The sequence below is a fragment of the Chiroxiphia lanceolata genome, unplaced genomic scaffold, assembly GCF_009829145.1.
Source record: "Chiroxiphia lanceolata isolate bChiLan1 unplaced genomic scaffold, bChiLan1.pri scaffold_67_arrow_ctg1, whole genome shotgun sequence".
NCBI classification, from domain to species: domain Eukaryota; kingdom Metazoa; phylum Chordata; class Aves; order Passeriformes; family Pipridae; genus Chiroxiphia; species Chiroxiphia lanceolata.
The window spans coordinates 111,283-123,963 of NW_022476532.1; the positions used below are offsets into that span (position 1 = coordinate 111,283).

Genomic DNA, 12,681 nt, shown 5'->3' on the forward strand with positions numbered 1-12,681 from the left:
CCGGCAGCGCCGCCCCCAAGGACATCCCGAGACCCCCCCGGGGACCCCCAGCAGGACCAGGTGGGTTCCACCCCCTTCCCTCCCATGACCCCCCGACCCCCCCTCCCAGGGGATTGGGGGTTCCTGTGACCCCCCCCAACCCCTCTGACTCCCCTCCTTGGGGGATTTGGGTTTCCCGTGACCCCCCCCGACCCCCCCCGCGGTGTTCCCCAGCTGGGGGGTCTCCGGGGGTCTCTGCTGCGACTGCAGATACGGGCGGAGGAGACCGAGAGGGTGCTGGGGCCTGTACCGGAGCCTGAGGGGGCTCCTGCAGGTAAACACACCTGGGGGGGGCCTGGGACACAGCTGGGGGGGCTCCTGCAGGTGAGAGACACACCTGGGGGCACCTGGGGGCCCCCACAAACACATGGGCTGAGGCCGAGCTGGGGGGTGGTCTCTGAGGGTCTCTGGGTTGTCCCTGGGGGTCTCTGAGGGTCTCTGGGGGTCCCTGGGTGTACCGTGGGGTTTCTGGGGGTCTCTGAGGTTCTCTCTCCCCCAGGCTGAGTCGGGGGTCACCCGGACCCTCCTGTCGGGGGCCGAGCTGGAGCTACTGCGGAGGCGCCGGAGGCTGCGGGAGCTGCGGGAACGGGGGGGCTCCGTGGGGTGGGGGGGGGCCCCAGCACAGGTACGGGGGCTTGGGGGGGGCCGAGGGGTCTCCATGGGACAGGGGAGTTCCTATAGGTCGGGGGGGTCCCCACGGGCCAGGGGGTCCCCCGATGACCCCCCGGTTCCCCCCCCCAGGTCCAGGGGTCCCGGCGGGCTCGGGGGGCTTGGCTGCGGGCACTGGAGGAGCCACTGGGGCCGGTATGGGGGGCTCGGGGGGGGCTGAGGGTCTTGGGGGGAATTTTGGGGGCTCAGGGTGGGAGGGCAGGAGGAGTTGGAGGGCACATGGGGGTGTGGGGGGACTTGGGGGGACACAAGGAGGTCTGGGGGGCACAGAGGGGTTGGGGGGACTTAAGGGGTATCTAAGGGGTACGTGGGGGTCTGGGGGGCACAGGGGGGTTTGGATGGGACTTGGGGGGCACAGAGAGGTTTGGGGGGCACAGGGGGGTCTGGGAGGCACATGGGGGGCTCTGGGGGTTCTGGACAGGACTTGGGGGACACAAGGGAGTCCCAGGGGGTCTGTGGTGTCCCTGCCCCAGCCCCCCCTGTCCCCCCCAGCCCGATCTCCCCCAGGAGTCCCCGGAGCCAGAGGAGGGGCCGAGGGAGCCCCCCCCAACACCGCCCCTCCCTCACCCCGAGGAGACCTCGGAGACTCCCCCAGAGACCCCCCGGACCCCCCGAGACCGGGCTCAGGACCCCCTCAGCAGCACTGACTCCCAGGTGAGGCCCCGGGACCCTCCTATGGCCTAGGTCACCTGTCTCACTTGTCCCAAGTGCCCCCATGTCACCTGTCCCAGGTGTCCCAGGTGTCCCCATGTCAATTGTCTCACCTATCTCACCTGTCCCAGGTGTCCCCTGTTCCCCGCGGGGTCCGGGCCCTGTCCCAGCACCTGCAGCAGTCGGGGGGAGGTCGAGGCCCTTCGGGGGCGGCTCCGGGGGGTCACCTGGGGGGGACCCCCCGCAGGTCAGTTGGGGGGGGGGGGGGGGATGGCACACCTGGGGGGGATGGGGACACCTGGAGGGGGAGGAAACACACCTGGGGAGGAGAGGACACACCTGGGGTGGACACACCTGGTTGGGGTAGGGGTGGACACACCTGGAGGGATGGGGACACACCTGGGGGGACACACTTGGGGAGGATGGGGGACACACCTGGTTGGGGGGGGAACGACACACCTGAGGGCCCTCCTGAAGGTCCCCCTGTGCTCTCAGAGCCCCCCAGGTGACCCTCCCCCCGACTCGGGGATGTTGCCACTGCCCGCCGGGACCTGGCCCAGGTGAGCCGAGACCTGGGGGTGGCCACAGCCTGGCTGGGGGGGCTCCTGGCACACCTGGAGACACAGGTGAGGGGCTGGAGGGGTTCCTGGCACACCTGGAGGGGCTGTGGGGGGATATGGGGAACACAGGGGGGCTTGGGGACCATGGGGGGGCACGGGGGGGGCCTGTTGGTGGATCTGGGGGTCCCAGGGGGGCTGGGAAGGGGACAGTGGGGGGCCATGGGGGGTTGTGGGGTGGGATTTTGGGGGAGTTGGGGGGTCCATGGGGGGCTCTGATGACCCCAGTGCCTCAGTTTCCCCTCAGAAGGGCAGGGGGACCCCCCCGGAGCCCCCTCCAGAGGACCCCGGGCGCTGCTGGAGCTGCTCCGGGTGCGGCTGCTGGAGCTGAAGGGGGGGGTGGGGAGACCCACAAAACGCTGCGGCCCCTCCCCAGCGCCCCCAACAGGTGGGAATGGGGGGGGAATTATGGGGGGGCTCTGAGCTGGTTGGGGGTCTCTGACCCCCTCTGGGGGGGGTTGGGGGGGGCTCTGAGCTGATTTGGGGGTGCTTGGGGGGGCTCTGACCCTATTTGGGGGGGTCCAGGGGGGCCCCCGGGGGAATTTGGGTGGTCCAGGGTTTCCTGACCCGTTTTGGGGTTCCCCCCCAGCCCCCCCAGCTGCAGTGTGAGGACCCACCCCCTGTGACCCCCAGCTCGGATGGTGAGGGGAGATTGGGGGGGGTCGTGGGGGCTCTTTGGGGGGTCTGTGGGCCATAGGGGTGGTTCGGGAGGTGGAGAGGGTGTCAGGGGTTCTGGGGTCTTTGTGGGGCTTGGGGGAGCCTTTGGGGGGATTCTGGGGGGGAAGGGATCGGAAGGGGTCTTTGGGAGACCATGCTGGGTTTATGGGGGTAGGAGAGGGTTTGGGGGCTCTCAGGTGGATGTGACGGGTTGAGGGGGCTATGGCAGTCTCTGGGGGGTCTTGGGGAGGGCTGTGGGTCTCTGGGGGTCTCTGGGGGCTCTGGGTTTGTGGGGTTATGGGGGGGCCAAAGGGGGCTGTGAGGGGCTCTGGGGGTCTCTGGGAGGCTCTGGGAGGCTCTAGGTGGGGCTGGGGGGTTCTGGGGGCTTTGGGTGACTCTGGGGGTCTCGGGGGGGCCTGGCGGGTTTATGGGGGGGTCTCGGGGGGTCTCTGGTGCTGATCCCAGTCCCCCCAGATGAGGCCCCCCCGGGGCTCCCCCGTCCCGTGCCGCCATACAAACGTCGCTCGAGGCTCATCCCTGGAGGGGGGGCGCGGGACCCCCCGCTGAGAACGGGGACCCCTGGGGACCCCCCCACACTGACAACCAGTGCCTCCCAGTACACCCAGCACCTCCCAGTGCCCCCCAGTGACCCCTATTAAAGCTCCTTGTATCCTCCACCCCTCATGTGTCTCTGTCTGGGGATCCCGGGGTGGGTCTGGGGGGGGGTCCCGGAGGGTTCTAGGGGGCGGTCACAGATGTTTGTGATGCCCCTCCCCCACCTTTGCCTCCTTATCTCCTCCCTCCCCCCCTTATCTCCCCCCCAGCGTGGCCCCGCCCGGGGGGGGGAGAGGCGGGACGGGCCTTATCGGGGCGGGGGGGGGGGCGGGGCGGCTGTTTTTGGGGGGTTTGGGGCCCCTGTGCCCCCCCGCCCATCCCCAGCGCGGCCATGGCGGGGCCCGGGGCGCTCCTGGCGCTGGGGGGGCTCCTGGGGGGGCTCCTGGGAGGGGGCCCGGGGGGGGCTCGGGGGGCTCACGAGGGCACCGAGACCCCCCGACTTCGAGGTGGAAGGTAAAGGGGGGGGGAAATTGGGGGGGGGCGCGGGGGGCTTCTGGGGGGGTGGTTGTGCACGTGGGGGTCGTGGGGGGGCTCTTGAGGGGGTCTTGTGGGGGGCTTTTGGGGGGTGCAAGGGGGAGTTTGGGGGTGGGACCAGTGCAAGGAGGGGGCTCGTGGGGGGGGGTTGGGGGGCTCAAGGGGTGCAAAGGGGGGCCCTTGGAGGGGTCGTGCAAGGGGGGGGCACTTGTTCAAAAGGGGGGCTTGTGAGGGGGGCTGAGAGAGGGTTGTGAGAGGAGGAAGGGTTTTGAGGGGGATCTGGGTGCAATGAGGGGATGGGGGGGCCTTGGGGGTCGTGCAAGGGGGGGCATGGGGGTGTGGAATGGGGAGGGGCTGTTGCTTGTTGGAGGGGGCTGCTGGTGACATTGTCGGTGCTGGGGGGATCTGGGGGATCTTGTGCTGGGGGGGGCTGAGGTGGGAGGGGGTTTGGGGGAGATGTGCTGGTGTGAACTTCCCTGTGTGAACCCCCCCCCTTGTGCAAAGACCCTCGTGTAAAACACTCGTGTCACCCACCCAGCCACCCTCCCATGTGCAAAACGCTTGTGAACCCCCCAGGGACCCCCCCCGTGCAAAACAACCCCCCTGTGCAGCCCCCACCGTGGGACTTCCTTAGGTGACCCCCTCATGTAAATCCCCCCATGGCCCCCTGTGCAGCCCCCCCTTCGTGCAACACCCCTGTATGTCCCCTCCCCAAACCCCTTGTGTGAGCTCCCTGTGACCCCCCGTGCCCCTCCCAGCGGGTCTGTTGGTGGTCTCGAAGCCTCAGACCCCCCTGTGTGAACCCCTGACCCCCAAATGACCCCTGTATGACCCCCCCCGTGCCCCTCCGCGGGTCTGTTGGTGGTTTCGGAGCCCCCAGACCCCCAAATGTTTCTCGCGGACGCTGCACGACCTGAGCTGCTTCTGGGACAGCCCCGGGCCCCCCGACCCCCGCAGATTCCGGCTGCAGTTCCGGCTCGAGTGAGTGACCCCTGACCCCACAGTGACCCCTCAGAGACCCATGAGTGACCCCTGTGACCCCCTGATCCTCCTGTGACCCCCTTGACCCCCCGTGCCCCAGGCAGGACCCCTGGCAGGACTGTCCCCTCTGGAGCACCGCGGTGCCCCCCAACTCGTCCCGGTTCTGGTGCTCCCTCCCTCCCTCTGCCACCGTCACCTTCATGCCCCTCGAGCTGCGGGTGCTTCCGGGGGTCCTCGGCCCCCCCCGGGACCCCCCCAGTGACCCCGGGAGCCCCCTCGGCCACCTCGGGGACCCCCCTGTACCACCGGACCCTCTACATCGACCAAGTCGGTACGGGGGGGGCTGTGGGGGGGTCCTGGGGGGCAATGGGGAGGTCTGGGGGGGAACTGGGGGGATTCCAGGCCTTTGGGGGGGGGGTCCTGGGGGACCAGGGGCATTGGAGAGGCTGGGAAAGGTCCTGGGGAGGTCCTGGGGGAGAAACCTGGGGGATTTGGGGGGTCTCAGGGGTAACCTGGGAGGGGGTCCCAGGCCATGGGATCTTCGGGGGGATTTGGGGGGTTTCAGGGGTGACCTGGGGGATTTGGGGGGGTCTCAGGGGTGACCTGGGGGAGTCCCAGACTATGGGGGGGGCCCAGGGGACTGGGGGGGATTTGGAGTGGTCCTGGGATATTTGGGGAGTCCCAGCAGCCATGGGGGTACTCTGGGGGTGCCCCTCTGACTTTGCCCCCCCCCCAGTGCTGCCGGGACACCCCCAGAACGTGTCGGCGGTGCCGGGGGGAGCGCGGGGGGAGCTCTGTGTGCGCTGGGGCCCCCCCCCCCCGGGCCCTACCTGGAGTCCAGCCTGGTCTTCGAGCTGGCCCTGAGCCCCCCAGGGGGGCCCCCCAAAACGGTGAGTGGGGGCTGGAGGGGTTGGGGGGGTTTTGGGGTCACTGGGGGGGGTTTTTTGAGGGGGTTTGGGGTCCCTGACCCCTCTCTTCCCCCCCTCCAGGTGGTTGGTCCCAGCAGAGTGGCGGGAAGCAGCGGGGTGGGGGGTCCCTGGAGGGGTTTTTTGGGGACCCTGAGGAGTTTTTTGGGGTCCCTGAGAATTTTTTGGGGTCCCCCAACCTCCCCTTTCCCCCCCCAGGTGGGGGTCCCGGCGGGGCGGCGGGAGCAGCTGGTGGGGGGTCTGGGGGGCAGCACCCCCTACACGTCCGGGCCCGCGCCCGCCCTGATGGGCTCAGCTACGGGGGGTTCTGGAGCCCCTGGTCCCCCCCCACTACCGCAAAGACCCCCCCAGGTGGGTGACAGGGCTTGGGGGGGGCACAGGGGGACAGAGGAGGACGGGGGGGACAGACAAAGATGGGGATGTAGGGGTGGGGGGCACAGGGGGGACACAGGGGGGACATGGGAGGGACAGGGGGAGGCACCGAGGGGGCACAACCAGGGGTCAGTAGGGACGTGGTGGGGTGTTTTTTGGGACAGGGAGGGCGGGGGGTTCTGGGGACAAGAGGGGGATTACACAGAGAAGACAGAGGGGGGACAAGGAGAGAGGGAGGACTTGGGGACAGGGGGGGCACCCTGGGGCCCACCCCAGGGGGCAGTGGGGACATGGGGGGACAGGGAAGCCTGGGGAGGACAAAGGGTGGAAGAGCAGCCCCCACCCCCGAGTCGGGCGGGGAGGGGCCATGGAGAGTGTCCCTGACCCTGTGCCCCCCCCGTGTCCCTCCCCTGTGTCCCCAGGACCTGGACGCGGGTGACACTGGGCCTGTCGTGTCTGCTGGTGGTGCTGCTGCTGGGATGGGGGCACTGGGATGCTGGGACACCGCCGGTAACAGGGGGGCACTGGGGCTACTGGGGGGGCACTGGACTGCTGGGACACGCCAGTACAGGGGGTGTTAATTTGGGGTCCCAGGGGGTTCTGGGGGTGCCTGGTGAATTTGGGGGTCCTGGGGAGGTCTGGGGGAGGGTTGGGGGTCCAAGGGTCCCAGGGGGGTCCCATGCAGGGGGATTCACTCCAGGCCCCACCAGGCTCCTGAGGGAGAAGCTGTAGCTTGGGGGTCTGGGGGGGTTCTGGGGAGGGTTGGGGGTCCTAGGGGTGCTGGGGGGGTCCTGTCCAGGGGGATTCACTCCAGGCCCCTCCCCACGGCTCCTGAGGAACGAAGCTTGTGGCCGCCGGTGCCAGGCCCCGAGCGGGAGTTCGAGGGGCTCTTCAGTGCCTACGGGGGCAACTTCCAGGTGGGGGAGCTTTGGGGGGGGGTTCTGGGGGGGTATCTTGGGATTTGTGGGAGTCCTGGGTTGTGGGAGACCCCTGCAAACCCTTCCAGGGCCCCCTGGAAGGGGCTTGAGGTGTTTGGGGGTGGGATGTTATTGGGGTCCTCTCCTAAAAGGGGAGTAAGGGGTGTTTTTGGGGGAGTGTTTGAGGGTGTCTGGTGGGTATTTTGGGGGGTCTTTGGGTTAGGGCCTTTGGGGGGGGTTAGGGTCTTTGGGGGTGTCTGGTGGGTATTTTTGGGGGTATTTTGGTTCTTTTGGGGGGAGTCTGGGGGGTTTTTTGGGGGGGGTCTTTGGGGTGTCTTGGGGAGGACCTTTGAGGGGTTGTCTTGGGGGTCTTTGGGAGTGTCTGGGGTATTTGGAGGGTTTTTGGGGGGTCTGGGGAGGCTCTGGGGGGATACCTGTGGGTGCCGAGGGGGCTCTTGGGGGGAGGGAATATTTTGGGGGGTGGCCAGGTGGTCCCTGACCCCTTTTCCCTCCCCCCCAGCTGTGGCTGTGCCAGGGGGTGGGGGCTCCCTGGCCCCCCCGGGGCCCCCCCGAGGCTGAGGAGCTGCCAAGCGCCGTGGAGGAGGTTGGGGGCCCCTCCCTGGAAAGGGACCCCCCCTGACCCCCGAGGAGGAGAGGAGGAGGGGAGAGGGACCCCTGCCCTGTGCCCCCCCGGGGGCCCATCTCCCTCGCCCAGTTTCGAGTACACCCTGTTCGACCCGGCTCGGCCCTGCTCTGCCCCCGCGGGCCCCCCCCAGGCTCCCCCTACGCCAACCTGGGGTCCCCCAAAGCGCCCCAGCCTCCCCCGAGCGGCCCCCCCAAAGGGCGAGGGGACCCCCCGCGCTGGGAACGGGCCCCTCCTACGTCATCTGCTCCTAAACGGGGGGCTGGTGACGTCACGGTGATGTCACGGGCAGTGACGTCATTGTGGGGGGACACATACGGTGACGCCACAGGGAAGGGACACGTGATGTCATAGAGGGGACACGATGCTGTGACATCACAGGGAAGGGACAAATGACATCATGACAAAGGGGAGGTGTGTCATGGTGACATCACATGTGATGTCACGGAGGGGACACGACAGAAGGGACGTGCCATAATGTCACGATGGAGGGAACGCGTCACGGTGATGTCACGTAGAGACGTAGTGATGTCATCTCAGAGGGGCCGTGACGTGTCACAGTGATGTCACATGGAGACCCCCGAACACGAGGACACAGATGGGGACATGTCATCTTGTCACACATCAACACGGAAGGAGATGTGGCCACAGGGACACAGGCGTGATGTCACGACAGCATGGGGACGCGTGTCATAGTGACATCACCCAGAGATGCAGTGACGTCATCGTGGAGGAGATGCAACAACATCATGATGATGCACACGGCGACCCCCAAGACACAAGGAATGGAGGGGACGACGTCACCCTCGTGACACACTATGAGAGAGGGACACGGTGATGTCACATGTGTCACCCAGCAGCATGCTGACATCATGATGGAGGGCGACACGTCACCTGGTGACATCACACAGCGAGCCGTGATGTCACCACACGGGGACACGTGAAGGGACACGTGGGACGCCACAGCCCCCGGCTGGGGCCACTTGGGGGACATGGGGGGAACCCTGGGGAGGGGCGGGGGGAGGGAGGGGACACTCAGGACACTGAATTTCCTGTGCTTTGGGTTTTTAATGTTTTTATACTGGAAATGGACAATAAATGTACAGTAAATACACAATAAATGATGGCCGGCCCCACCCGCTGGGGGGAACTGGGAGCGCTGGGATGGGAGACTGGGGACACTGGGGGTACTGGGACAGTGGGAGATACCAGGAGGTAACTGGGAGAGCACTGGGACACATTGGGGGGGCAATGGGGACACTGGGAGGGCACTGGGGGACACCAGAGGGTAATAGGGAGAGCACTGGGGGGCAATGGGGAGACACTGGGAGGAACTGGGAGTGCTTGGAGCAGCACTTGGGGACACATGGGGCCCTGGGGGTGGCGGGTGCTCAGGGCCGGGTGGGGGGGGCTGATAACCCTTATCAGGAGCCCCCAGATGGCACCGGGGGGCCCAGTGGACACCTGGAGCCCTGTCACCGCCTGTGCCCCCACGTCACGGGGGACGGTGGCAGGGCCACCCCAAAGCGTTCAGGGACAGGGTGACGTGTGGTTTGTGTCACCTGCGGGAGGGGTGACATCGGGTCCATGTCACCCATTTTGGGGGTGACATCAAGTCCTTGTCACCCACCGGGGGGGTGTGTCACATCAGTCCATGTGCCCCGTGCCGGGGGGGGTGTCATCCCCACTCCTCCTCCGTGTCACTGCCCTCCTGCTCCTCCTTGCCCCCCTCCCCGTGGGAGTCCAAGCGGAGCCTCCAGTGCTGGGGGGCCTCCCGGGGCGGCTCAGCCGGACCCCTACGAGCCCCCCGGGCCGGGGGCTCAGGAGGCAGCGGGGGGAAGAACCTTCGCAGGGTGGGCAGCACGTGGGGGGCGGGGGGGGCAGGCGCAGCGCCGCCACCACCTGGGAGGAGGTTCGGGGGTGGCCCCGGGGGGGGGGGCGGGTGGTCTCCAGCAGCAGCGTGGCCAGGGGGTGCAGCGCCCCGGGACTCCCCCAAGTACCACTCGAGCCCGTCCAGCAGTAGCAGGTCGGGGGGTGCAGGGACAGAGCCCCCAGTTCACGGCACAGGGACCCCCGGGAACGGGGGTAACGCAGCTCCAGGCGCTGGGGGGGACAGAGGGTGGGGACAGAGGGAGAACAGGGGTCAGGACACGTCCCCACGCGCCCCCCAAAGATGAATGGGGGCACACAAAGCCCCGCCCACACGCGTGGCCCCGCCCACTCTCAGAAACCCTTTCGGAAAACCCCGCCCACCCCCGCAAACCACGCCTACTCTAAGCAAACCCCGCCCACCCTCCGCCAACCCCCGCCCCCTCAGCAAACCCCGCCCCTCCATCCACCCCCGCCTCCCCGCAAGCAACCCCACCTCCCGCCCCCCGTCACCTGCAGCGCTCTGGAGTCCGTGCCTGTTCCGCCGCCGCCGTTCGGGAGCCGCGGGACCGCGCTGGGCGCCAGGAACAGCACGCGGGGCCCATGGGCGCCGCCCGCCAGCGCCGCCTGCAGCAGCAGCGCCGTGCGGCCCGAGCCCGCCGGGCCCAGCACCAGCACCGGCTCCGACACCTCCGGCACGCCGGGCACCGGGCCCGTCCCGGGCCCCGCCGAGCCCAGCGCCCGCTCCAGCGCCGCCGCCATCGCGCGCGGGTACGGCGGCAAAGAGCAATCAGCCTATCAGCTGCGCTTCTCGGCCGCGCTCGGCCAATTGGAGAGGGGCTTCCTCTAGGCGCTGTTCCCGCCACGGCGGATCGGCCAATCCGATTACAGATCCGCTCAGCCATGTTCCCACCCACGACGGCGCGCGCACCTCAGCCAATCAGGGCGGAGTTCCCCTCGGCGTTGTTCCCGCCCGCCACCTCTCAGCCAATCATGACAGATCTCCCCTCAGAGCCCCTCCCGCCGCCCCGCCCTAGCGCGGTTCCCATTGGCCGCTCGTGCCGCCAATCCGGCACTGTCCTGTCTCCTAGTGACAGCCGTGGCTCCGCCCCTTTTCGCGCGGGCGCGGCCAGGTGGAACTGTCCATCGCTCATCGGACACGCCCACTGACACGCCCACGGACACACCCGGACACGCCCATCCTCGTGCAAGTCCACCCTCGTGTGCACACGGACACACCCACGCCCGTGGGAACACACCCTTGTGCAAACCCGTCATCGTGCACACACACCTGTGCTCACTTACCTGTGCTCACTCACCCTGGGCACACTCACGCATGTGTACTCTGAACATGCACAGATACACACACACACACACACACGTGTGCACACACTCACACACGTGTGCTCACGTGCATACTCACCCTGGGCACATGCACACACGTGTGCTCTGAACATGCACAGACATCTGCACACACACGTGCACACCCACACTCACACAAGTGCACGTTCAGTCATACACGTGTGCTCTGACCCTGCACACACATGCATCACACACACACGTGTGCACACTCACACACGCACACACACACGTGTGCTTTGCACATGCACAGACATACGTGCACACACATACACGTGTGCATACTCACACAGACTCACAGAGCCCTGTTGGCACACACACACGTGTCCTGAACATGCACACAGACACATGCACAAACTCACGTGTGGTGATGTGATCTGGGCTCTGCTGTGACCCTGCACATTGGGAGGTCACATGTGGGTACATGAGGGTCACACGAGGGGACACGCATGTCACATGAGGGTGCACACGTGTCCCATGAAGGTCACATGTGTCACATGAGGGTACACATGTGTCACACGAAGGTCACACGAGGGTACACACGTCTCCCCTGAGGGTCCTGAGGTGGGGGCATCCCCTCGGCTCTGCGTTTGTTCCCAGGGTCCCAGGGGGGTTCCCAAGTTTTTCCGGGATCTCGAAGGTTCCCAGGGTTTCTCAGGGGGTCCTGAAGGTTCCCAGGTTTCTCACGGGTCCCGAAGGGTCCCGGGGGGTTCCCGGGGTCCCGAGGCGGGGGCGTCCCCTCGGCTCCGCGTATTCTCCAGCAATAACAGTGCGGCCGATGTTGATCCGTTACCGCCCGAGAATACCCGGCACCGCGGGGCGCGGCGGGACCCCGGGATGGGGGAGGACACGGGGATGGGGGAACCTGGGGCGGGGGGTGATCCAGGGTTCTGAGGGGGAACCAGACGTTTGGGGGAATCCAAGGGGTGAGGGGGATCCAGGAATGGGGGGGGGTGTCTAGGAGTTTGGGGGGATGCAGAAATTCAGGGGGGCCCCGCGAATTGGGGAATTCAGGAAGGGGGGTCCAGGAGTTCGGAGGGGGGGTCTCATGTTGGGGGGTCCTGGCGGTTGGGGTTCCCCGAGCTGGGGGTCTCGGAAGTTGGGGGTCCTCTGTTGGGGAGTCTCGGGAGTCGGGGGGGTCCCGAATTGGGGGTCCCGGCAGTTCTGGGCTGCCCCGCCCCTTTTTCAGCACCCGGACAGTTCCCGCCCCCCAAACCGGCCATAGGGACCTATAGGGATCTATAGAGGATCCCCGGGGGCCATAGGGATCCATAGGGGATCCACGGGGGCCATAGGGATCCATACAGATCCATAGGGGATCCATGGGGCCATAGGGACCTAGACAGGTTCACCAGGCCCTATAGGGATCCATAAGGGTCTATAGGAGCATTATAAGGGATCCATAGGGGCTGGCGGGGCCCAGGGTCTCTGCTATAAGGGATGGGCTCCCCTCTAATCCCTGGCCATAGGGTCCTCCCCCATATCCCCCCGTCTTACGACACCCCTATATCCCCCTTATGCCTCATGCACCATATCCCCCTGGCCATAGGCCCCCTCCCCTCCATATCTATAAGGGCCCCTCTATATCTCCCCAATCATAGGACCCCCCCCCATACTGCCCCTGTTTAGGACCCTCCCATCATTCCCCCACTATAGGACCCCCATAGACTCCCATCCATAGAAGCCCCCCTATACCCCCCATCCATAGATCCCTCCATACCACCCAGCCACAGACCCCCAGTCATAGCCCCCCCCATATCTCCACCCCATCCATAGGAGCCCCCCTATACCTCCGCATCCATAGACACCCCCAACCCCCCCCCATCCACAGACGCTCACTATATCCCCCATCCATAGCCCCCCTCACCTCCCCCATCTGTAAACCCCGCCTA

The 12,681-nt window shown here is 67.1% G+C and overlaps 2 protein-coding genes and 1 long non-coding RNA gene across 3 annotated transcripts; 2 read left to right on the forward strand and 1 right to left on the reverse strand.

The window, feature by feature from the left end:
• The first annotated feature begins 1,764 nt into the window (after positions 1–1,764).
• LOC116781844 lies at positions 1,765–3,427 on the forward strand. The gene is made up of 3 exons (XR_004354996.1): positions 1,765–1,985; positions 2,566–2,617; positions 3,108–3,427. It is a non-coding gene; the product is annotated as an uncharacterized LOC116781844 (long non-coding RNA).
• A 160-nt stretch (positions 3,428–3,587) lies between these two features.
• LOC116781843 (collagen alpha-1(III) chain-like) lies at positions 3,588–8,683 on the forward strand. Its single transcript, XM_032677606.1, has 9 exons — positions 3,588–3,700; positions 4,572–4,703; positions 4,804–5,034; positions 5,440–5,593; positions 5,828–5,980; positions 6,425–6,511; positions 6,712–6,728; positions 6,848–6,918; positions 7,439–8,683. The coding sequence occupies exons 3-9, from the start codon at positions 4,904–4,906 to the stop codon at positions 7,495–7,497; spliced, it is 672 nt and encodes a 223-aa protein (XP_032533497.1). The 5' UTR covers positions 3,588–3,700; positions 4,572–4,703; positions 4,804–4,903; the 3' UTR covers positions 7,498–8,683.
• On the reverse strand, positions 8,610–11,645 carry SWSAP1 (SWIM-type zinc finger 7 associated protein 1). Its single transcript, XM_032677605.1, has 4 exons — positions 11,130–11,645; positions 10,854–10,897; positions 9,944–10,735; positions 8,610–9,664 (listed from the first exon to the last, which is right to left on the reverse strand). The coding sequence occupies exons 3-4, from the start codon at positions 10,190–10,192 to the stop codon at positions 9,209–9,211; spliced, it is 705 nt and encodes a 234-aa protein (XP_032533496.1). The 5' UTR covers positions 10,193–10,735; positions 10,854–10,897; positions 11,130–11,645; the 3' UTR covers positions 8,610–9,208.
• Positions 11,646–12,681: the final 1,036 nt, after the last annotated feature.